This window comes from Enhydra lutris, unplaced genomic scaffold (assembly GCF_002288905.1).
Source record: "Enhydra lutris kenyoni isolate GAN:26980312 unplaced genomic scaffold, ASM228890v2 scaffoldscaffold61, whole genome shotgun sequence".
NCBI classification, from domain to species: domain Eukaryota; kingdom Metazoa; phylum Chordata; class Mammalia; order Carnivora; family Mustelidae; genus Enhydra; species Enhydra lutris.
Window position 1 is genome coordinate 5101801 of NW_019154145.1, and position 24022 is coordinate 5125822.

At 45.0% G+C, this 24022-nt stretch overlaps 1 protein-coding gene across 4 annotated transcripts in view; it reads left to right on the plus strand.

The window, feature by feature from the left end:
* The window catches only part of LOC111158601 (RNA binding motif protein 17), a 31206-nt gene that overhangs the window by 2334 nt on the left and 4850 nt on the right, over positions 1 to 24022 (plus strand). Inside the window, exons 1-7 of one of the 4 annotated variants that reach the window (XM_022520735.1) lie at positions 2049 to 2099; positions 9502 to 9639; positions 13430 to 13546; positions 16518 to 16684; positions 18414 to 18511; positions 21345 to 21401; positions 22782 to 22923. In XM_022520735.1, the coding sequence (XP_022376443.1) occupies positions 9517 to 9639; positions 13430 to 13546; positions 16518 to 16684; positions 18414 to 18511; positions 21345 to 21401; positions 22782 to 22923 (704 nt within the window). In that variant the 5' untranslated portion in view covers positions 2049 to 2099; positions 9502 to 9516. Of the gene's footprint in view, positions 1 to 2048; positions 2100 to 2971; positions 3109 to 3908; positions 4030 to 9501; positions 9640 to 13429; positions 13547 to 16517; positions 16685 to 18413; positions 18512 to 21344; positions 21402 to 22781; positions 22924 to 24022 lie in introns of those variants that run through there. The other 3 variants (XM_022520734.1, XM_022520737.1, XM_022520733.1) reach the window with 3 other exon arrangements.

Here is a 24022-nt window from a genome sequence, read left to right on the forward strand (position 1 = left end):
TGGGTGAATTTTGAGAAGAAAACCCAAGCTGGGCCCGTGATGGTCTGTGTACCCGTCAGGGCAGCCCACCAGCCGGCCAGCCAGCTGTTCTCTCCAGTCTCCTTCTTCTTACTCTCTCCTTTTCTTATTTGCCAGTCTGTTATTTATTTGAATGCAACTATAGGACCATGAAGCTACCATATGAATAAGCAAGCCTGTGTGATATCTTAGTCTGTCCTCCTGCCAGAAGAGGAAGGGAGCCCTCCAGGATCTCTTTCATAAGGACATCAAGCCTGTACATGGGGGCTCGCACTCTCATGACCTCCTCACATCCCAGGGGGCCCTCCTCCTAATAACGTCACTGAGAATGGGATTCAACATGTGAATCTCGGGAGGACACAAGCATTCCATCTATAGCACCTGGTATTTTCCAGGCTATGTTAGAAGGAGCAAACCCTGTAGAAATCATTTGGATATCACTGAAATCCCATTGAGTGCCCAGAGTGAAAACTGAGACAGACCGTGAGCGCAGAATGAGAGTAACCTGCCGCTGGAAATGAGGGCCTGGAAATGAGGAAGCACATCTTCCCATCCCACATCATACAAAACTGGCACCAACAAGGAACCCAAGAGAGGCAGATTTCTACAAGGAAATAGATTGTTAACCGACTATGGTTAACCAACTCTTCCTGTTGTTTGACAAGTACTAAATCCATGATCCGGAGTCCGGCTCACTATTTGCTTCTACAACGGGCATTCTACTTACTCCCCTTCCCCTTAATCCTCATGTAACATGGTGGAAAATTACATTTATCAGGTAATCCCCATAAAGATGGTTTGAGAAAGAAGCAGTGAGAGTGTCTTAGCCCAAGCTGCTGTAACAAAATATCACAGACATTGATTTTTTTTTTTGGTCACAATTCCAGAGCTGTAAGTCTGAGTTCAAAGTGTTAGCAGATCTGGTTGCTGGTGAAAGGGCTCGCTTGGTGGTCGGTAGGTGGCTGCCATCTTGCTGTATGACGGAGAGAGAGCTCTGACCCCTTTCTCTTCATATAAGCATATTACTCCCATCTTGGGTGCCCCTGCCTCCTGACCTGATCTAAACCTAACTGCCTCCCAAAGACCCTACTTCCTAACAGCAACACACTGGCAGATAAGTCTTCAACACCTGCATCTGGGGACACACCAACATGTAGTCTCTAACATAGTGAGCAAAGAACCACACTTCTCAGGGGCTCAGAAAACTTCTGGAAGCTGCCTTTTTGGGAGTGAGGGAGAAGGAGGAAGCTTGGGCTGGCTCAGCTGCTGTCTGTGTCCTCGAGTGTGGTGTGGGGCGGGTGTGGGGGCTGAAGTCCCATGGAGGTTTCCAGTAGGGAGACAGAGCCAAGAGTAACCCGGTGGTGAGAGAGGACAAGATTGTAGCCTGTTCTCTCACAGGAACCACAGAGGGGATGGGGAGTGGCGTCCATACTAGAGTCTGAGAAACTGAGAATCGCCATGTAGAATACGGCAGCCGTCTGCCCTTCAAAGAAAGATACACTAACGATCTACTTTTTTTTTTCCTGGTTGAAGTTTCTAGAGGCAGGTCCACTAGCCTTCTTTCCAAGGACACTTGAAAAGATGTAATTTCTGTTTCAGGATACAGAGTTTAATATATTAGATCCACTGTAATAAGTTTATAATATATTAGTAATATATTACTAATTATATTACTATTACTATATACTATTACTATTTTATTAGTAATATATCACTAATATATTATTAATTTAATATTAATATATTATCAACATATATCAATATATTATCTAATATACTGAATATTAACTATATTACTATATTAGTAATCTATCTAATATTAAATTTATATATATAATTAATATGATAGACTATATTTTTAGGTCTTGTCTATCCTCTTTTACCTCCTGTGGCCTTAGTCTGGCAAAGACCACCAATTATTTCTAACTATTTATTCTTTTTATATCTCCTACAGTGTTTGCTATGAATAATGAAGTTATGATATTTGGTGCATAGATGCTCCTATTTTTTCCTCTTTGTGAATTGCAACTCTCATGATTATAAAAAAAATCTTTTGAGCAATGCTTTTTGCCCTGAAATCAGTAAGTTCGTGATCCCTTACTTCTTTATGTTTGTGTGTTTCTGGCCCTCGCTTGACTCTGCGGTCGTGTGTCTGTGTTTGATCACTGGAAAGGTTTGGTTCTCGTCCTGGGGTCTGTGATCATAAGGACGATGTTACCTGATGACTTCAATCGTCCGTTTCTTTAGTGTCAGTTATCCAACTCCCTCTCATATTTCTTTCTTTTCTCCCTTTCCCTAATCCCCAGACTTTAGCTGATTATATTTCTTCTTATATGATCCTTTGTGGGAAGATGTGTATTTTGAGCCCTGTTACTTGATTTGTTAGCTCGAAATATTTTTACGCCTCCTTATGGAGGTGAAAAATCACATTTACAGGAAATCCCATTTCCCGTTTGCTCCCGCTTTTTGTTGCATCGTTTTTAAGTCGTGGGGCTTCATCCCACGCACGTTCTCTCCGCGGGGTTCTCCGAGCCCCCATCCGCTGGCGACTGGCAGCAGGTGTCCCGCACCTGCCGCCCTCGGTGACCTACTCTCCGCTCTGTGCTTAGACATGCACGGCTCTGAGTGAACGCGAACGGAGGCTTGGAGGGGTTCTGGGCCCTCTCCTATCAGAAAGCAGAGGACTCCCCAGGACGCTGTGTGCAGCCTGTGGACCTTTCCTCCTCCTCACCATCGGGCGTCACTGCCCGGCTCTCCCCGGGCTGAAATTTCACAAACTCGGACCGCTGCGACCCCTTACGGCGGGAGAGAAGGAAGCCGGCGGAGGGGTGGTGCACTTCGGTCCTCCCGCCGGCAGGGGGCGCACGGCGGAGCGGCCCGCAGCGCAGGCGCAGGCGTGCCTCTCTCCCGGCCGCACGCGCTCCCTGACCCCGCGCCGCTGCGCGCCCTGCGGACTCGGCGTAGGGGTTGCCGCCGGTTCGGGTCTTGCGGTCGCGGGCTTACGCCGAGTGTGCCCAGCCCGCCCTGTCCGCGGCGCCTCGCCCCGGTGCGCCGCCGCGGCCCATGGGGAGAGTCGGCCGGGCGGGCCGGGTAAGTGGCTCTCCCGGCGGCGTCCGGACGGGCGGCCTGGCGGGGAGCCGGGGCGGGAGCGCCTCCCCGGGCGGCGCTGGACGCGAGGCCGCGGCTTTAGGCCGCGCAGTGAGGGGGCCGAGAGGTCCCGGGCCGGACGCCCCGGAGCCGCCGAGCCCTTGGTCTCCGGAAGGAGGGCCCGCGGCCCCGGCGGCGGGCGACCCGCCGTGTTTCCCCTCGCGCTCGCCGCCGCCGCCTCCCTTTATGTGCCTCGGGTCACTGGGCCCTGGAGCTCTCCTGGTCCTCCTGTTCTTCCTTTTCCCGTCCGGGTGTTTCCTCGCTCCGACCCGAGCACGCTGCCTTGCTGCTTTCTTCCTTTCCCCTCTCCGTCGGTCCTGTTTTGAGAAAGTTGCCCGGGGCCTCGACCCTGGGCGCCGGGCTTGTGTCACCTGTGGCCCAGTACGCTTGTGCCCGCCCCCAGCGCCCGGGGAGCGGAGGGCAGGGAAGCGGCGGGACGGGGGACTCCTGCTGCTGACGTCTCTCTGAGACGCGGGTTCCCCTGGACGGGCGATGGGAGGCGGAGCTCCGGCGGCCTCGGCCCCGGCCCCTGACCTTGTGAAGGCGGTGTCGTAGCCCCGACGCTCCTGCCGCAGGCATGGTTCTGGGGCGTTTGCCCTGGCCCGGACCTTGTGCGCTGAGCAGCAGACGCGGGATGAGGAAGACTGGGTTCCTACTCTCCGGGGGTTTGGGCTCTGGGGAAACAGGCGTTGAGTAAGAACCCGTGCCCGGCTTGATCCGAGGCTTCCCGGAGGGGGTGATGCTTACCGCGGAGTCTGGGAGGTGTTTGGTTAGGTGCGCACGAGCGGGGAAAGGCTCGCTGCGGAGGACAGAAGTGTAAAGGTAGCCGGGGAGGAGCACCGTAGCGCGTTCTGGAAACTGCAGGTAGGGTGCTTTCGAGGAGCGGCTAGTCGGGTGGGCTCGAGAGAAGGCCGTCAAGGGCAGACGCTGAGGCCGTTATTGCTGGAGCCAGGCCTCCGGGTGGGAAGTCGTGTGTCCTGGAGAAGGGCCGGTGAGCACTGTGTCTCCTGGCGACAGGTGGAGTTTTTAAAGGATGCACCTCAGTTTCCGCACATTTCGGGGATACAGGTCACCGCCATTTTCACCGTAACAGAGATATTTGAGGAATGGGGGTAGTGCATTAGGAACTTAAGCAGAAGGTGCGTTTTAGAATTTTCTTAAGAGATGTGCGGCCTGCGGTACAGCTTAGAGCGAGTGGTTGTGAGACAGGAGTATGACAGGGTGGGATGGACTGTTAATCAGCGGAAAGCTGTGCGACGGCGGAGTTCTGTGATGACTCAAGATCGCCTTTATGGAAAACAAGAACTGGGGGGGGGGGGGTTGTTGGTGTATTCCCAGCCGTGAATGTGCAGAATGCATTTCTTTTTTCCCGGTTTGTTTTAAGTTATCTTCAGGGAACATCCAGGGCTAGTAATCCCCTAAGGCCGACATAACAGTGGATGGTGGAGGATGGACTGTTACACACCCACATTCCAGGCGACTCTCTTGGACTTTGTTGCCAGACTCTCCAGCCTAAGAAGGGATGTAACCAGGGTGTCAGAGGTGGACGGACATACAGGGGGAAAATGTTTTTATTCTTTAAAAAGCCGTTGGAAGTTTTACAACTGGGCAGATTTCTTTCATTGCTTATTACCTATTTTTTTTTGTGAACATCAACATGCACTACCCCGTAGTTCCCTTCCTTTTCCTTTCTGTCTGTACATACTTTCCCGTGTTTTTTAGGCTTCATTTTTACTGTATGTTACATGAGTATCTATTTAATGGTTTTTTAAAAAGGTCTCTTACCATGCTGCTGCTTTAGGTGCTCAGAACTCGGACTTCGACTCCGTGGTATGGTGGTGGTGGTTTTTCTCCCATTATGACGGTGTGCAACTTAAAATTTAGCACACTTATGTCAAATACCACTTGAAATAAGTTGTGTCCTTAAAAGGTTGATCTGAAGATCTTATTGTTTAATAATGCCAATTAAGTAGGTGCACTTATAACATTTAGAAAATATTTACAAAGTGCTTACAGTGTTCAAAGCATGGTGTTCAGCTGGAGATACAAAGATGAAGACAAAAACAGCCCTTTTAAGGGGCTTGAAACAGGGGAAGAGACAGGCATGTCACCCAGCAGGCAGCGTAACCTATAGGAGTTGCTCTGAGTGTGTTCAGGGGAAACACGCTGAGGACGAAGAGTTTATGTGGGGGTGGCAGTCACCGAAGGCTTCAGAGATCACGTGAGAGATGAGCTAGGTGGGCTGCTTCTGAGAGGACTCGTTCCATGTTTTTTCTACTAGTTGCACGTTTAAAAAAATACTTTGCCAGCTTAGGTAGAATTTTATCAAGTCATCGTTCTTCGGTGTTTCTTCTTGGCAGAACCGTGTTTACTGTGTTTCTTCTTAAGGAAAAAAAAATGGCGCGTCAAGAAAGATGCGTTGATCAAAGCCTGGTGTTACCATACAAAAGTAACAGGTATTTTAAAGTTCTAAAAGTCTCGGGTCCCTGTTTCTATTTGACCCTGGCTTGAAGTGTATCCAAACGTTAGCGCTGGTTTTTATTACCTGGCACTAGAGTTCGTGAAGTAAACGTGTTCTGCCGCCCAACGGCTCGGCAGTCATTAGGTTAAGTTCATGTGCGGGCGGTCTGTCGGTGCTTGTTACGTTTCCCTGACTGCAGTGGGAAGTGAACGAATCAACTCTGCGTGTTAGAAGTGCTTCAAACAGCTGAAATCAAAATGTGCCACCTTTTAAGGAAATCACATTATGTGAAAGAATAGCCCGGAATCAGCGGGCATGGGCTGCAGGGTGCTGCCCACCCCGAGGCTGGAGAAACCGCTTGAGTGGGACGGGGAGGGCTGGGCATCAGGAAGCAGACGTTGACTCTTCTAGCAGACTCAGCGGCGCTGTAGCCTTACAGTGCTTAAAGCAGGCCGTCGTGTGTGGGTGGATAATGAGCGTGGCATCGCTCAGATTAGTCCAGTTCCGTGGATTTGAAGTTCTGCTCCAGCGAGAAAAGCGAAGGAAGCTCTTCCTCATTTACTGTGATTAACAGATCCGATCTATAAGCTCCGTGTTAGCAGAAAAGCGGCCGACGCTGGGAGATGACATCAGTTTCTAATATTTGAAGTGTGTTTTTTGAAAGTTTTGAGGACAGAAATGGAGGTTTAGATGAACATAAGATTCTGCTGCATAGTGATTTTCGAAGCCTGGGGAGGCAGGCAGATCAGACGGGATTGTCAGCAGACCACCTTCGGTTTGGAAGTGGAGTCGCGGGAAGTGTGGCCCCGTGGGACCTCATTAATTCAGCCGTGAAATCTTGGCTAAATACTGGATTCTTGGGTGGAAGAACTCTGGTGGAGGAACAGATCCTCTGTACTGTTTGACTTTCTTTTCGCCCCCAAATGTGGGGAAATAATTCCATGAAATGTTACGCTTCCTGGTAGGGAGACGTGCTTGTGTCAGTCAGTCAGCAGCCTGTCACCTCGTGCCCTCTCCCCCGCTGCGGCTTCCCCCTCTTGTTTACCTAGTCTTTCGTCTGTGTGTGGTAAGCGTATGTCACACACCACTTGGGATTTGAACCATTTTAAGTGCGCGGGACTGTGGCGGTAGGTCCGTACACACTGTACAGCCATTAGCACCGTCTGTCTCCAGACCTTTTGCTTGTCTCTACCTTTCTAGTGGGACCTCGGGCCTTGTGTCATTTCACTGCTGACTCACGTGGCTGCACAGACTTTACTTAATTACTAGTATCTCAGCAAATGTTTGTTTATTGAATTCCTACCCTGTGCCAGAAATCGGAGATGCAAAAATGGATAAGCTGATCTTTTCCCTTCATAGTTCAGTGGGTATTTGGTTAACCTATTTCCGTTGGCACGAACATATTTGTAAATAGCGTTTGTGATGAGGTTCTGAAGTTTTTTATGAAGAAGCACGGGGAGAAGTAGAGTTTGGGTTGCAAACAAAGTTTGGTAATTTATTTTTGTTTGTAATTTCCCTGAAAGCTTCGTCGTTTATATTTGTTTCCCAGGATGTGTTTGTCTTCCCTCGCCTTTATGAAAATAAAGAAAGAGAAAACAAATGAACCCACAGTTTAACTAGGCTTTGGTTTAGTGACTAGTTGAATGAAGAGAGCCCAGACAGGTAGACTAGGTTGGATGAAAGGTGCATGTCGTTTTTGAAGTAGTTGGAGAACCACAGGAGCAAGCTGGACATTCAGCATTGTTTTTCTTTGCTTTGCTCAGAGTTCTTCAGATGAAATTTAAAGTGTAAGGATATGTATTTAGATAAGAATGATTCGTTTTGAATACCATGTGGGCTCTGCAGAAGGTGCATGAAAGCCTCTGAAGTTCTCTGGTGCATTGCTCTTCTGCGCACTTGTGTTGGCCAGAGGTTCCTGGAAAGATGGCTTGGAAGGGGTTTGCAAATAGAGCATTACCTGTGCAGTGGCCTGCCTTCCTTTTCAGCTCTGTCTGGGTCAGACGTGGTCGCGGTCTGGGGAGAGAGCAGCGGACTCAGCAGACTGGATCCGGGTGTTCGTGGGGTTTACCAGAGTGTGGATTAAAACAGGTTCTGAAGTGGCCGCCAGGGGCTTTCCTTGCTGTTTCTTTATTGCCTCAGTGACTTCAGCTTACCCTGACAATGGGCTGCCAAGTTCCTGAGTAAAACGCTCACTCTGTCTGGCACTGCAGGCAGTGGGCATTTATTTCCCTGTTAGAGACGCTGTCTAGGAAATTCTTTGTTCGTGCCATCAGCCGAGCGGGTGAGTTGTCACGGAAGCCTACTGAGGAGAACATGCAAGCTCGCGGCGATTTGTAGGTGATTCATTAGAGCAGCCGGCCACCAGTACCCTGGGCTGTCCTTTATTCCCCTGTTTCTGTACTGCCTTGGGGGCCTTTCATTAGACATCAAACCTGAGAGCTTGTAGGTAGTCTGAGGTTGGAATATTAAGGAATAGAAGAAACCGAAAAGCAGCAGCCGTTGCCTGGGCCCTGACTTCCAGGTCAAGAGCTGCTCTGCTCAGACCCAGACCAGCCCCTCTGGGGGGTGGCGGGGGCTCATGTTGGTCGCCGCCCCACACAGAGTAGGACCAAGGTCGGCCAGGGTGTTGCGGTGGCCGGGTCTTAGAGGACGGAGAAGTAGTAAACGTGCCAGAGAGAAGTTTTTGCCCTGAGTCAGACACAACCAGGGAAGATTAAATACTTTCCCTCTCGTCTGTATCACCCTCTCTTTCTGAGAGACAGACACAGGCGAAACAGGATTTGTTTAACGCAGTTTCTATGGCAAAATGCTGTCTGGACCTGGGAACTGACAAGAGTTTTTGGAATGTGTCCATAAATCAGAAAGTACCTATGCTGAAAATTTTGCAATTTCGGGATTTCCGTGAAATTTTTTTTCTCTTTCCATCTGTGAGAAAGAGATTGATTTTTTTTTTCTTTTTTTTTTTTAATTTTGGGAAGTGGTCTCTGTTGTGGTTTCACCCAGAACATTGAGTTTTTTAAAAAGGTGACAGTAGGGATTTAGGTTGTGCTGTTCCCATGACTAGGTTTGAAATGGGTCTTCCCACCGTGACCTTGGGCAGATTTATCGCGCAGAGTCCCAGTTCTGTAGGAGGCTCGGCTTTGATGCTGGCATCTAGTAGGCTTCTCCAGTAAGGCTGCCTGAGTGGGAACTCTGGCTTTTTCTGTTGTTGCCTTGCGTTCCTCTGATCAGCAAGGATATTATGTATGGATCACTTACTGTAGATTATTATCTTAGTAATCAGTGTTCTCAGAGATTATAAACTTCAACTTGGTGGAATACGAGGAAGTCAGGGTGTTCATGATCTGCTCTCTGCTCTCCTCAGTAATCATTCGGGATTTATGAAAATACAGCATCCGTGATATCGCATCACGTCATTTCTGTTTTTCTTTAAATTTCTAGGCATATGTTTAGGTTTCTTCTTTATAAAATACAGCTAATAGTGCTAAGTCAACCTGGTAGTGCACTGTTGTACATTTTCTACTTTTTGTTGAGACAAAAAAGAACTTTTAAAAATTGGATACATATAATTGACAATATGTAATTATTAATAATCGCTGTATGCAATAGTGCAGCATGATTTCACTCGTGAATTTCTTGATCCTGCAAGTTTATTTGTAAACTAACATGCGGATCGGGCATTAAAAGGGGCAGTGGTTGGCAGCATCGGCGTCTTGGCTCCTGTTGCTGAAGCGCCGAAGCCTCCTGGATGAGCTGTTCTCGCCCGGTACCCTTCACCTTTAAAATTCCATGATACTGAGTTATTTTAACATGGAAAGATGTGAAATCCTTCCTGTATTTTGCATTCTTTAAACCTCATCTCCCTTGCCTTTCAGCATTAAACTGGAAAGATGTCCCTGTACGATGACCTGGGAGTGGAGACCAGTGATTCAAAAACGGAAGGCTGGTCCAAAAACTTCAAACTTCTGCAGTCCCAGCTTCAGGTCAAGAAGGCAGCTCTGACGCAGGCCAAGGTAAGATGCCCCCACGGTGTGGGAGCAGAGATCTACAAAGCACGCTCCTCCTCAGGAGCACGGGTACTTCGGTTTCTCCTCTGCCTGTGTTTCAAATGCAGAGGGCAAACGAGTCTGCGGGGAGAGGCCCTGGGCACGGAGAAGTACGGAGTTTAAGGTGCTTGTGCTTCTCCAGTCCTGGGAATAGAACTGTTTCAGGGAATCAGAATGAAGGAAAAGCAGGACTGTTTCCAGCAATGACACTGGTTTTCAGGCTTCAGTCAGTATGTCTGAGGTTGGCCGAAAATGTGGTTGAAATGTTGCTTCGTTAGCTGTGTTCCTGGGTCCAGGCCTAGGAGTCTGCTGTTGGTTGTAGACGGCGTGAAGGTGGCACGTGGAGGAGTGAGGCTGTGCAGGAATTCATAATCTGTTTGCATTAGTGACGGCTCAGACTGGTCTGAATGTGTCGGCATACGTATTCTGGGAGGAGTTGGTTTGTTCCTGTTGTATACATGTTGGGCACTGGTGACAGCTTTGAAACTGAATGACATTCCGAACACAGTTATCCACTGAGTATTACACGTGTGGAACGAGAATGGTATCTGATTGCTTGTTTTTTAAGGCCCTTGTTTTAGAGCGTATAACCCCAGTGGAGGCTGTATCCGCCTGAAGGGGGTGAATATTGTCCTAATGGGGTGAAAACTGCTCTTTCTATGTGTGGAGCACAGACACACATTAGGTACGTGAGCAGATACATAGTAATCTGTGGTGAAGTTTTATGGGCAGGAAAGAATGTATTAAAAAGTTTCTTAAGGGGAAAGCAATAATGAAACAAGAAGTTAAGAAAACCTGCCTTAGAGATCTATTGAAATATTTACTGATAAAATGTTTGAATTTGGGGCTTCTGGGTGGCTCAGTTGGTTTAGCGACTGCCTTTGTCTCAGGAGGATTGAGTCCTGCCTCCGGCTCCCTGCTCAGCAGGCAGTCTGCTTCTCCTGCTGACCCTCTCCCCTCTCATTCTTTCACTCTCTCAAGTAAAGAAATAAAATCTTAAAAAAAAAAAAAAAGTTTGAATTTAGGGGACTTGCTTTAAATTAATCCACTATGGGGCAGGGAAGGTGAGGAGTCACCCAGAATGCAGTAACTGGTGTCGCTGGGTCAGAGAGATTTAAGGATTCATGAACCTGTTCTCTTTACATTTTGTGTTTGGAATTTTACATCATAAACGTTTTCTTAAGGTTCTGGAATTATTTTTCTTTTCCTTTACCACCTCCTCAGTCGGTGCTTGTATTGAAGTGTTCTCGTGAGTGCTTAGCGCTATGGAAGGTTTTTAGGATCAGGATACCCACAGGTAAAGCAACAGTGTCTGAAAATTTTAGTTTGTTTGGTCAGCTCTCGTGATGAGGGTTTTTGTCTTTTAAAATCTTCATCATGACGAGATGTACGTTTTTTTATGCCAGTATTTTTAAAGAGACAGAATTTTGTTGTTTTAAACTTTCACCCTATGTGAAGGGAAGATTAGCAAAGGAAGTCTTATTTTTCCCTTTAATTTTTTTAAATTGGTAAGTTTTTTAAATCTTTCTGAATTTCATGTAATTTTTACTCTGCACACGAGATCTAGGAATAAGGTTTTATACCGTTTCATGTATCATTCTTCAAGGCCTGATACTCCCTTTTGTGAGATGGCACTGGCCGTAAGGAGCAGTGTCACGCTTAAGGACGTAAATTCAGTTAGACTGAGTGGATGTAACTAGTGAACAGTCTTAGGTCAATGGGGAATAACAAAGCAGAAGAGAAGTCAGACTATAGTGGGTGTACACAGATTAAAAACCGGGCTAATTCTTTAACTACCAGTGTAAATATTGTCAGCTTCAGAGATCACTTGCAGCCAGATTTTAAAAATCTAACCAATTTGTTTTCTCCTGCCCAGTGTAACTTCAGGATCACTTCTTTCTCCAGTCAGAGCGTGTTTACACCCTGTAGGTTAAAAACTAGCTTATATAAAATACAGTTCAGAAAATAGATCCTTTCAAGAAATGTACTAAAAAATTTAATGAAATTTATTCATCACGTACCGATTTTTGTGTGCCATGACTTCCCTCACGTGAAAAAGTGTGAGATGCTGAGAAGCAGGAGTCTAGACTCAGGCATCCTATGTAGCATCTGCCTCAGTTTAATTTGCGCCTGCCAGGTTTTCCCTTCTCCAGCAGAGTGACGTCAGCTACGAGGTTGTCTCTTGAGCTTTCAGATGGGTTTTGACTTTTCAAAATAAAAACCGGCCTGTGAAATCATTTCTGCTAACTTTCTTACATCTGAGATTGCTGTGTGAATTTAGTATTTTGTTCTTCTCGAAGGGAAGTTAAGATACGTTGCATTGCTTCTCATAGCTTTAATTGACTAATAATTACTCAGTACTAGGTTGGCTTAACCAAACCTATAAAGATGTTTGGTGGAGAAAATTTTACATGAAACCGGAAGATGGAGCTGTGCTCTCATCTGTGGGATGATAGAAGAGTACATGTTTCTGATCATCTCCCTCATTGTCCTCTCAACTATGGTATTTCGTTGGTGGATTTTGTGTTTAATGATTGGATTAAGCTTGTTTCCTTAACGTTATAAGCACTGGTAAATTCAAGAGGGATGGTGGTTTAGTTTGAGCCTTTTGTAGTAATAACAGTGAAAACCTCTAACCCTTTAAATTGCACAGGGGGGTCAAAGCTTCGTAAGCACAAGACCAGATGGTCACCGCCGTGCCCATCTGAGGTTCGCGCTGCTGCCGGACAGCCCGACCCCACGGGCTGCCACGCTGGGGCCAAACGGAGCCCAGCACCGCACCTGGGAGGCACTCGGTTTTCCGGAATTACGGGGTGTAGAGGAGTAAGTGAAACTAGACCGCCAGGAAGACTGGTCTATCAGACTGGTCTAGAACGTGCGGCATCTTACAGGTGTCGGGAAAAAGAGGAGACAGAGGCTCTGTGCTGGGAAAGAATCTTTTCTAAATTGAGAGATTTAACAATCAAATGAGTTGTGGAACTTTGGTGTGATTTTGGTTCAAAATAAAATCAGCTATTTAAGTGTCATTTTAGGGGACAGTTTAGAAAACCTGAGTGTAAATTGGATGGGAAATGGTACAGGGGATTATTGATTTTACTAGGTGTGGTGGTAGTACTGTGCTTACATAAAAGAAAGTCTGTAGTTTGGGAAGGTTAAGGGAAAGTGTTGTGAGTCTCCCAACTTCCTTTCAGATGGTTTAGTGCAAAATACCGTGTACGGTGAAGAAAATGTGGAAACGTGGGAACAGTGGCTGCTGGGACATGAAGGAAGATTGTTCTCTTTTTAAAGTTTTTTCTGTGGGTTCGTAATAAAAGAGGTAGGAGTTTAGATTCAACTGGGAAGGGAAAACTCCTAATCCGCAAGTATCTTTTGCTGAGGATGTACAGACACACCTGTTCCTGGTGAAAGACTCCCACCACTCCGAGTGTGTTGTGCCGTTACAGACTTGCCCTCCTGTGCTCAGAGGGAAAATCAGTGTTAGAGCTTTTCTCATGTATTATATATATGCAAATTTAAATAAAAGAAACCAAGCTTACTGTAAACCTTTTATAAAAATAGAGGAAATTTGTGTTGTTAAAAAAAAGGCTACAGTAATTGGTATGTGGTAATGGTAATAACTGAATTAAAAGGCTCTTGTTTTAAGATTGCTTTTCTCATATCTGGAGAAGGCTTGTTACAGAGACCACGAAGCTTTATTACAAACAGTATGAGTTTTAGTTTGAAGGTTCAGTGTCCTTTTGTTTTTCCATGATTTTAGAGCCAGAGAACGAAACAGAGTACAGTACTCGCCCCAGTTATCGACCTAAAGCGAGGTGGCTCTTCAGACGACCGGCAGATCGTGGACACCCCCCCGCACGTCGCAGCTGGCCTGAAGGTGAGCCCTAACCCCCCCACTACCCCCCAGTGGGCTCTCCTGTTTCACCTGCGTGTCCTCAGAGCACGGTCCCCCTCAGTGGGTCTTTGTAGGCTAGCCAGTGTCCTTTCCAACTGAATTTTAAAAATTAGTATTGAATGTAACATAGTGCATCATAGAAAAATCAGAAACTGGAGAGATGCAGAAAGGAAAACAGTAGGACTTCACTCCCACCCTCTAGAAGTTAAAAACTTTATGTTTTGGAATAGCTTTCCATTCTCTGCCTCCTCTATCTACTGTTCTCCGACTTGCTTTTCTCACTCTATTTATGGTGACCGTCTGTGTTAAAAAGTACAGGACCGTATGATCATTTTAATGGATTCAGTGTACTTCCTCAGATGGGTATACTATAATTTATTTAGTTCACTTAAAGCTGGATATATGGGTTGTTTCTAATTTCTGCTATCAAAAAGGAATGTTAGTGCTTATCGTCTTATCATGGATGAAAATAGAGAAAAGGTTGAAATTCTGTCAATCGAACCTTGATTACCTTCAGTGATTGTACATCATCTTAAAAACAAAGAAACAGACATTGTCAGCTCTGTAAACGGGTTAGTGAGGATGGGGAGGATCTGGACAAAGATAACAGAGAACATAGTTCAGATGACACAGAATGAGAGGTAAGTGGATTCAGCGTAGACTGTGGTTAAAATCACACCCACCGTCAGGGAACTTCCATCCTTCCGCAGGTGGCAGTCAAGCAGTGTGACTGCAGGAGTGTGATGTGACTGTGCACACAAATGACTTGATGAAAAATGACCAAAAGGTTAATAAATAGAATATGCTATTACTGCTCTTTCTAGCAAGATCCTCTTCCCACCCCGTACCCTCACACCCATTAGAAAGAACGCAAATGAATCTGAGACACAGTCCCAACTGCATGACCCCTCCTTCCTGTATTTAGTTTTAGTCCAGACTGTTCTGGGTTGGAATCTGCTCCCCTCATTTGCCTTTATCCTGAGCCTTCTGGGCCATTTGCCTTTATCCTGAGCCTTCTGGGCCAACACAAGAATGGGTGTTGGTCCTGCAGGCTGATCGTCTGTCGAGGAGGAAAGGAGTCCCTCAGTGGAGATGTTTCTGGGGATTCTTCGTCAGTCAGCATTTTTACCCCACAGATTATCTACCTAATTTTCCCTGACTGCATCTCATCAAAAACTGGTTCACTGTCTTCTGTTAACTGTGTCTTGATTCTGTGATATCCCCACAGCATACGAGTGTTTTAGTTTCTCCAGCGTTGGGGTGTTAACGTTTAAATTTTTAAAAATTGGACAGATTTTGGGGCGCCTGGGTGGCTCAGTGGGTTAAAGCCTCTGCCTTCAGCTCAGGTCATGATCCCAGGGTCCTGGGATCGAGCCCCAAGTCAGGCTCTCCACTCAACGGGGACCTTGCTTCCTCCTCTCTCTCTGCCTGCTTCTCTGCCTACTTGTGATCTCTGTCTGTCAAATAAATAAATAAAATCTTAAAAAAAAAAAAATTGGACAGATCACTTTACTCTTGATAGCATTTCGAGATGATGGCTCATTGTTCCACTCAGCAGGATTTATACAGTAAAAGTTGTTTACTTTCAGATTTTGAATGACAAAGAATTAACCTTGATATTGACAATTAGTTTTGTCTGAAACTTTGTGGTGATAGTATTATATAAATTGAATAGCTAATTGTTAGTTTCTGTCCTGTCTGAATAATAACTGAAAAGAAATCTTGTTCATGTGCCTCTGTGTTTTTTAAAATGTCTTTTATATGAATGCATATTCGTAACTACACTTTGGGAACCTTTCCTTAAATAGATTTGTGTAAACTTTCCACTGTTCAGGCCTGAAGCTGATTATAGCTGTTTTTCTCATATACTCATAGGACATCATGGTTCCTGATTTTTAGTTCTAAGGAAGCATTGAAAAGCGTGTTTTACAATACAAAACATCAGATGGAACCATGTAATGCAGGAATGATGGGATTTAGATCCATTGATGGTGGACATAAGCTCTTTGTATCACATCAGTCTCGTGTTCAAATACAAAATACATTTTATGAACAACTGTCCTGCCTTTGTGAGTGTGGGCAGTGTCCTTCCTGCAGGCGGTACAGGGTGAGCCCTCAGAGACCTTAGTCCCAGCCTGTGCTTGCGCAGGATGTCTGTGGAGACCAGTTAAGGCATCTCATTCCCACAGATAACTGAGGAGGAGTTATGCTAAGAAAACTGAAATGAAAGTGTAGAGGTTTAGGTCCCTGTTTTCAGGTCAGCTGTGCTCTGTCTACCTTTTGTTTTTCTGATTTCTTTAAGGCTACCTTTTTTCTCTCAAAGAGTAGCCTCAGTTTCTAAATATACAGAAAAATGCAAAATGATCTTAGTGGACCCTAAGAGAATGAATGATGAAGGGAATTCTGTCTACCTGTGCCAGACTCAGTTCCTGAAATGCAGCGCACGTGGAAAGGGATGTGTATTCCAAAGGGCTTCAGAAAGCCTTTCTGCCTTTTATTGCGAATTCTGAATATATCATGTTTCCATGTAAGCAGAATCTAAAATTAGTCTGTTAAATGACCACAAGAATGATTGTTATTCATGGATTATTTATTTAAGTTTTCAGAGAGACATATTAAAATAAAAATATTCATTGTTTATTATAAAGAGTCAAATGTATTGCTTGAAATTTTAGATGGTGGCAGCTTGTTTAGGAATTGCAACAAGATGCCCTAAGGTATTTATGGAATTAATACTAAACTGAGCAGGGAACTCTTGGTTCAGCTGCTACATAGCTACCTACTGTGTGGCCGTGTCAGGTCACTAACCTTCCTTGGGCTTCTGTTTCCTTGTCTATAAAACAAAGGAGGCAGATGGGTGGTCTGCAAAGCCCCTCCTAATGCTCATATTCTTTGTGAATAAAATTCTAAAACATGAGGATGATACATGGTCTGGCATTTTTACCTTCCTCAGGATCCTGTTCCCAGTGGATTTTCTGCAGGAGAAGTTTTGATTCCTTTAGCTGATGAATATGATCCCATGTTTCCTAATGATTATGAGAAAGTAGTGAAACGCCAAAGAGAGGAACGACAGAGACAGCGGGAGCTGGAAAGACAAAAAGAAATAGAAGAGAGAGAAAAGTAAGGCTCTGTTTGGATTCGAGGATTTTTTTACATTGAAATATCATTGTGCTATTAATGAGTGAACCTTTGTGCTGCCTGTAAGGCTGAAGTTAGTTTTCCTGGTTGTTCTAAGAAGTCATCAGAAGGAATCAGTCTGTTTTTAAGATTTTGTACAAGCATACCTCATTTTATTGTGCTTTGCAGATGCAGTATTTTTTACAAATTAAAAGTTTGTGGTGGGGCACCTGGGTGGCTCATTTGGTTGAACATCCGACTCTTGCTTTTGGCTCAGGTCCTGATCTCAGGGTCCTGAGCGGGCGCCCTGCCTCCTGCTGCACGCTCAGCACGGAGCCTGCTTGAGGTTCTCCCACTCCCCTCCCGCTCCCCCGCCAATAAATCGATCTTTAAAATGGCAGCTCTGTAGGAGCCAATCCATCAGCACCATTTTCTCTCTCTTTCTTTTTTAAAGATGACATATTTGAGAGGGAGAGTGCATGTGGAAGTGGGAGGAGGGGTAGAGGAAGAGGAGGCTCAAGCAGTCTGTGCCGAGCGTGGAGCCTGACACCGGTCGGGCTCCGTCTCCTGACGCTGAGAGCGGGAGCCGGATGCTCCCCTGACTCAGCCACCCAGGTGTCCCTCAGGGCCATTTTTCTAAGAGCATTTGCTCTCCTCATGTCTCTATTACTTGGTAATTCTCACAGTATTTCAGACTTTTCCACTATTAGATTGGTTATGATGATATGATCAGTGATTATGACTTGCTGAAAGCTCAGAGGGTGGTTGGCCTTTTTTAGCAATATTTTTAATTAAGGTATATACTTGTTTTTTTTAAGGCTTAGTGCTATTACACACTTAACAGACTCCAGGATAGTGAAAACATAACTTTGCTATGCACTGGGAAACGAAAAACTCTGTTTGATTCCCTTTGTTACAATATTGGCCTTACTGTGGTGGTCTGGAGCCAAACCAGCAGTATCTCCAAAGTGTGCCTGCCCTTACGTTCCAGTGTGAAAGCAAATGCTAGAGCAGACTTCATGTCCAGATGCAGAAAACTTGGAAGTAAACATTCTAGGTGAATAGTTAAAAAAGTAACTTAGAAATCTGGAGTTGAATAATTGGACATTTTTCCTGTTCTTCTAGAATCATAACTATTTAAAATACTTGAAACATTATGGGCACCTGGCTGGCTGAGTTAGTAGAGCGTGTGATTCTTGGTCTCAGGGTCATGAGTTCAAGTCCCACGTTGGGCAGTAGAGCTTACTTTAAAAGATAAAATAAAATACTTAAAATGTTTCTTAAGTTTAACTAATTTTGAGCCAGATGGAATTTTGAAAAGCGTACATATATCTTTTATTTATATTTTTTAAAGGTATGGGTAAAAAGGCTTATTTGTAGTTCTTATTTTATAAATATTGAATGTTAATTATATTACATTTGTTGATATGCTTTAAATCCAAAGAGGTAAACATCAAGGAAACTTTTTTCTTGCTACTTACATCCATGTGTGTGTTAAATTTGTTCAGTTTAATCTTTTGGATTTTTCTCACTTTGCTCACTTCTACTAAATTTAGTCTTCAGCCAGTTATTTGCACATGTGCCTCCTTCCCAGCCCCCCAAATTAATAGTTTAGCGGGAGAGAGAGGGCTGGAGTATTTTCTAGCCAAGAGCAAGTCAAGGTGACATCCTTGGGTTCACATCTCTGAATTGGTTCCTCTGTAATGAATATTTGGTGCCTTTGTTATCGCAGGAGGCGTAAGGACAGACATGAAGCTAGTGGGTTTTCGAGGCGACCAGATCCAGATTCTGATGAAGATGAAGATTATGAGCGAGAGAGGCGGAAAAGAAGTAAGGCGTGAAACGTACATGTCACATTTCAAACATGGTGACATTCTGCTGTTTGCTTTTCATGTTCAGCTTGGTAAATAGTTCAGCGGACATCGATTTGGGTAATTTCCTCTCTGGAATCCCAGCGGTCCGTGTTTGCCTAACAGTTTTAACCTACATCCTGTTTTCACTTTGTGCTTTGAGATCACTTTCTCACGTGTGTTGCTTGGAGATCTCGGGGATACCTTAAGTACGTGCCAGTTTCCTTACCCACAGCAGCATGACACAGACCTCTTCTCTGTCGCCAGCCGTGTATCTCTTCAGCATGAACAGAGAGTCAAGGCACTCGTTTCCACAGTTTTTGCCACTAACATGCATGAATCGAAGGAAATCCCTTCCCTTCCCTGGACGTTTGTTTCTTTCAGGGTCTGTGGAGAGCAGGGCGACAAGAATTTGAGCCAGGCGCTTCATACGGCCCCTTCCATCTCTAAAACTTCACAGGCAGAATTGTCCTTGTGTTAGAGCTGAGTTCTTCATGATCTCTAGATAGCTAAGTAGTGCTCATTCTTGAGAGAATGGATTGCTTCTAACATTAACTTCATTGTGTTTTAATTGCTGGGATTTCCTTGGTTTAGTTGACCAGTTTGGTGGACAGGTTGAGATTTATTTAAGTGAGGAATGTAAGTCTTCTGCTTGTCTACGGGATACCAGGTACTGGTCGAATAAGCACCTTCATAGATGACCTGCTTCATCACACAGCCTTGGAGCTGTGATTATCCCCGTTTTGAAGGTGAGGAATCCAGGGCACAGAGGGAATTACTGCTGTTTAAATACAGGTCCGCTGTTCAGCTTATCCAAGGTCTTCATGTGCTTGAAAACCCACGTGGTCATCTTCAACATGGGACCTAAGAGTCATGTTACCATAAAAGTTGCGGCATATGTCCGTGTACATGAACGCGCTCGTATGACTAGCGGTTTGGCAAGGCTGGTCTTCCACAGGGTGCAGCCAATGCTGCGTTAGGGTTTAATGTAAAATTTAAGATACTGATTGAGTTGGAAAGGAACAAGTCTGTAGTAATTTAGAATTCTTAATTTTTCAGTGCAGATATGAATTTAATGTATTTATAGGAGGCTTACTATATGCAACCACAAAAAAACAAGTTCAGAGATACAGAGAGAACAGATGGGCAGTTGCTAGAGATGGAGGTGGGAGGTAGGCAAAATGGGTAAAGGAGATGAACAGGTACAAGCTTCCAATTATAAAATAAATCATGAGGATGTAACGTACAACATCGTTGTAGTTAATAAAACTATATTGCATGTTTCAGAGTTGTTAAGAGAGTAGATCTTAAAAGTCCTCATTATAAGAAAAAACATTTGTGACCGCGTATGATCAGTGTTAACTACACTTACTGTGGTCGCAGTGTACACAAACAGTAAGTCATTATGTTGTACACCTGAAACAGGCCATATGTCAGTTATACCTCAATTTAAAAAAAACACATGCTGAGCACAGTCAGTCAGGTGCTATGTTGTCTTTCTAATGGAGAGGAGAGTTAACACTTGAGTGCGCTCTGTATGTCAGGCATTGTGTTAAACATTCCATATCCATTATCTTACCAACTAACAAATGTTAATTGACTTGTTTTAGAAGCCAGTGTATAGGTTGAATGTTTGTCTTAACCTTGCCAGCGTACAGATTGGCTGCCCTTTGGATAAGGAGCTGTGTTTTCTATATTAAGGACATTGTTTTTTTAATGTTAACAGGAGCCATACAGTCTAGTATTAGGAAAATAATGGCATTATAGCTGTTCTGCATGCCGCTGTTAACAGAGCGATATTCACATTTTAACCAGATTCATGGCAGATTTCCAGTAATCACCTGCATTTTTTATACTGAACTCAGAGCTGATTTTTTTTTTCAGTATTAGTCAACCATCACCTGGGTCTTAGTGACAAGGTGAAAAAGAAATGATACGAGGTATTTCAGAAAGAACATGTTTTATTCAGGTTCCTGTTTTTTCGTAAGTGTGTTGTCTAGTCCGGCCGCGTTCTCCGTGACGCACGTATGCCGGCTTTAGAGGAGCTGCTTTTGTGAAACCGTACATAACGCTGGTGCCGCATGGTTTGTAATCAGTTCTTTTTAATTGACATTTTATTGTTTTGATCATTTCACTGGCTACTAGGTTGTAATATGCATGTTAGGGTTTGTATTGAATGAAAAATTCTTGGGTCTTCCATGCGTGTCCTCCAGTTGCTGGGTGGCAAGTGGGGTCTGTTTTGGTGGCTGTGTCGTCATTGTCCAGGAAACAGGAGCAGGAATGGCGACAGCCCAGGGGCCAGAAGCACCCACCTTTCCAAACAGGTGTTCAGCTGCAGTGGTTGACGCCCTGGAAGGAAGTGGGCGGGCTTGAGAGCATTGGTGCCATGGGCAACTGGGTTTTATTCTGGCTTTGCCCGTTATTCCTCGGAAGGAGTAAGGTCTATTAAACCTAAAGGAGATAACACCTGCGAAAACACTTCACAGGCAGCAGACTCTCAGGAGGGTTGTGTTACTGGTTACTAAGTAACTGCTCATTCTCTGGGCTGTGTCCTTTCACCTTGCGTTGACTCATTAACTGCATTCTGGGGCTCTTGAATGCCTGCTGTGAAAAATATAATTTTGTCTGTCTCTGTTTTGCCCATTTTCTGTGTTTTTAATCCCAGACTCCAAGATGAACTCGTAAATGTTAGCAGGAGGGACAAGGTGGCTGGTGTCCACTCCCCCGCCCCCCAGAAGGGATGTGGTACAGCACGGGGTGTGAGGCACCCGAGGGTCTCCTCTTCTAAAGGTGGCTTCATTCGTGTCTTGCAGGTATGGGCGGAGCTGCCATTGCGCCACCCACTTCTCTGGTAGAGAAGGACAAAGAGTGTACGTATCTGTTTCTTGTCCTTTGTTATTCGGACCCACATCTGGGGCCTGGTCAGGGGAAGTCTTAGCTGGAAGCAGCCAGATGTTCTGCACGTAAAGGGTAATGGCCTGAAAACCCATCCTCTGGCCCCACCACGGAGGCCAAGGGGGCGACCGCCCTTCACTCCTGTGCTTTAGAAGTTTTCATGCCAGGCTGAGGCTAGTGTTTTATGCAGTGAAATGCTTTGCTTTTCAGTAATTTATTTTATTTTCTCTAACATTTCATAGTTGGAGTCGGCTTAGAACAAATGTAGCTCAGTTTACGGTTTTCATACTCTTGGGGTTTGGAGGCTGCTAAATTCATGACCTTCCACAAGGTGGCAGTGCCTTCCTCGGTTAGATTTTTTTGTAGTTCGGTTTCCTTACATGTGTTGTATGTATTTACTTAGATTGCCAAAACATGCTCACCTGCTGTTTCTTCTCCCAGTGATCTATTCTAGAATATTTGGGTTGGAATTGAACTTTGATACAGCATCTAGATCATTTTTGTATCTTTTGGATTGGACCACACCTAAACTATCCCAAGAAAATACAGTCATCCTAGTGCTTTTTTTTTTTTAAGATATTATATATTTATTTGACAGAGATCACAGGTAGGCAGAGAGCAGAGAGGGGGGAGGGGGAGCAGGCTCCCTGCTGAGCAGAGAGCCTGATGCAGGGCTCCATCCCAGGACCTTGAGATCATGACCTGAGCCGAAGGCAGAGGCTTTAACCCACTGAGCCACCCAGGCGCCCAGTCCTAGTGCTTTTTAATACCTGTTGCCCAATTTATGTTATCTTTTTAAAGAAAATAATTCAAAAGATATTGTTAAATACCTTTTATGTGAAAACACCTGACAAACCATAAGCCCCAATAGAATCCCAGTCTGTGGGAGTAGAACCCAAGCATCTAGGTCTTTTTAAAGCCTCCCTGTTCAGTGCTCTGGCATTATGGTCCCTAATCACAAAGACCCTCGTTTACTAGGCTAACGAGGTAGTAAGAGTAGAATCTTAAGACCGGTACACAAAATGCTGTGAGCAGCAGAAGAGAGTTAGTTGGGTCTGCCTGGAACATAGAGAACATCTTAAAGTTTTAAGCACAGATTGTCATTTTAGAGCACTTTAAAAGGTGAGTAACATTTCAGTAGGACATTAAAAAATTTTTTTTGAGGAGATAAAAGCAGGTGGAGCAAAGCAGGAATCAGGAAGACAGTGTTCTGCCTCTGGTTTTTAAAAATGTCATGTAGTGGCTGTAAGATTGATTTGTTTTTTTCTTAACTCCTTGTAAGTAACTGATCTACATAAATTTAGTTCTGAACTCTTGTAGTATTTTGGTAAACCTGATTTATTTTTATTCAATAGTACCCCGAGATTTCCCTTATGAAGAGGATTCAAGACCTCGCTCCCAGTCTTCCAAAGCTGCTATCCCTCCTCCCGTATATGAGGAACAAGACAGACCCAGATCTCCGACCGGACCTGGCAACTCCTTCCTTGCCAACATGGGGTAATGGTTCTGAGTGCGCTCATCTCAGTAGCGTGAGAAGGACGAGACTCGGTGTGGAGTGTTACCAGCCTTGTCAGTAGACGCAGCTTTTGTTGGGGAATGAGGGCACTCCCGAGCTTATGGGGAGACACTGGTGTATTCGGTCGCAGAGCGTCCTTCTTAAGAATCAGCACTCGAGTCCTGTGGAGGGTGTTCCGGCCTGACACTGGTAGGTTTTGGATCCAACAGTAAGCCTTCTGATGTAAGTTTTGAATGACTTCAATACAGTGTTAGAGTCTATAGGTAGAAACAGTTTCTGTGATAATTACTTACATTGATTTTTATAACATTTGCAAAGAAAGTAGCTCTTACAAATTAGAGCTGACATATGCTACATCCAAAGGGCGAATGACGTTTTTTTCTTGATAAAATGAGCCATTTGCTTTAAGATCATGATTCTGCAGTTTGGGTTTAAAACACTTAGTCATTCTGACTGTAATTAAAATTTGTTTGCCAGCATATAAAATTCAGTTTTAAGGTTGACTTTCTGGTGGGGCTTGAGGATTTGTTTTTTGTTTTTTGGGTTTTTTTGACCCCCACTGGATTTGGCCTGCGTTTTGGTTTAAAGAATGTTTTACAGTGTTGCCTCTGTGTGTCTCATGCTATGAGCTGTCAGTGAGGCGACATGACACTAAGGCCTCCACTCTGCCTCTCACAGGGCTGCTGTGACTGCAGCAGTGACCCTGAGTGCCTGTGCTTTGACTCGGAGAGCCCCTGGAGAGAGGGCCAGGCCGTGGGAGTAGGCGGCTGGGCCTCACGCCCTGCAAGAGGGTTTTCAGCATTTGGTCTTGCTGGGATCCATCTCCTCGACCCATGCTGCTTTCTGTGGGTAATTGGTGCTTATTAAATTACTTGAAGATGAATGCACTTCCTCGGTCACTGTAGTCTCCTCTACAAGCAGCGTAGATGGAGAATATGTCCACTCTGGCCCTAGGATGTGTGTTGAATGGGGGACAGATATGAAGCTGGTTTTTGTTCTGCTGAATTCCTTTTGAACAGGGATTAAGTGTTCATCATATACCCCAGGAAGGTAGAGGGTGGCGTAGCTCAGCTGTCCTCA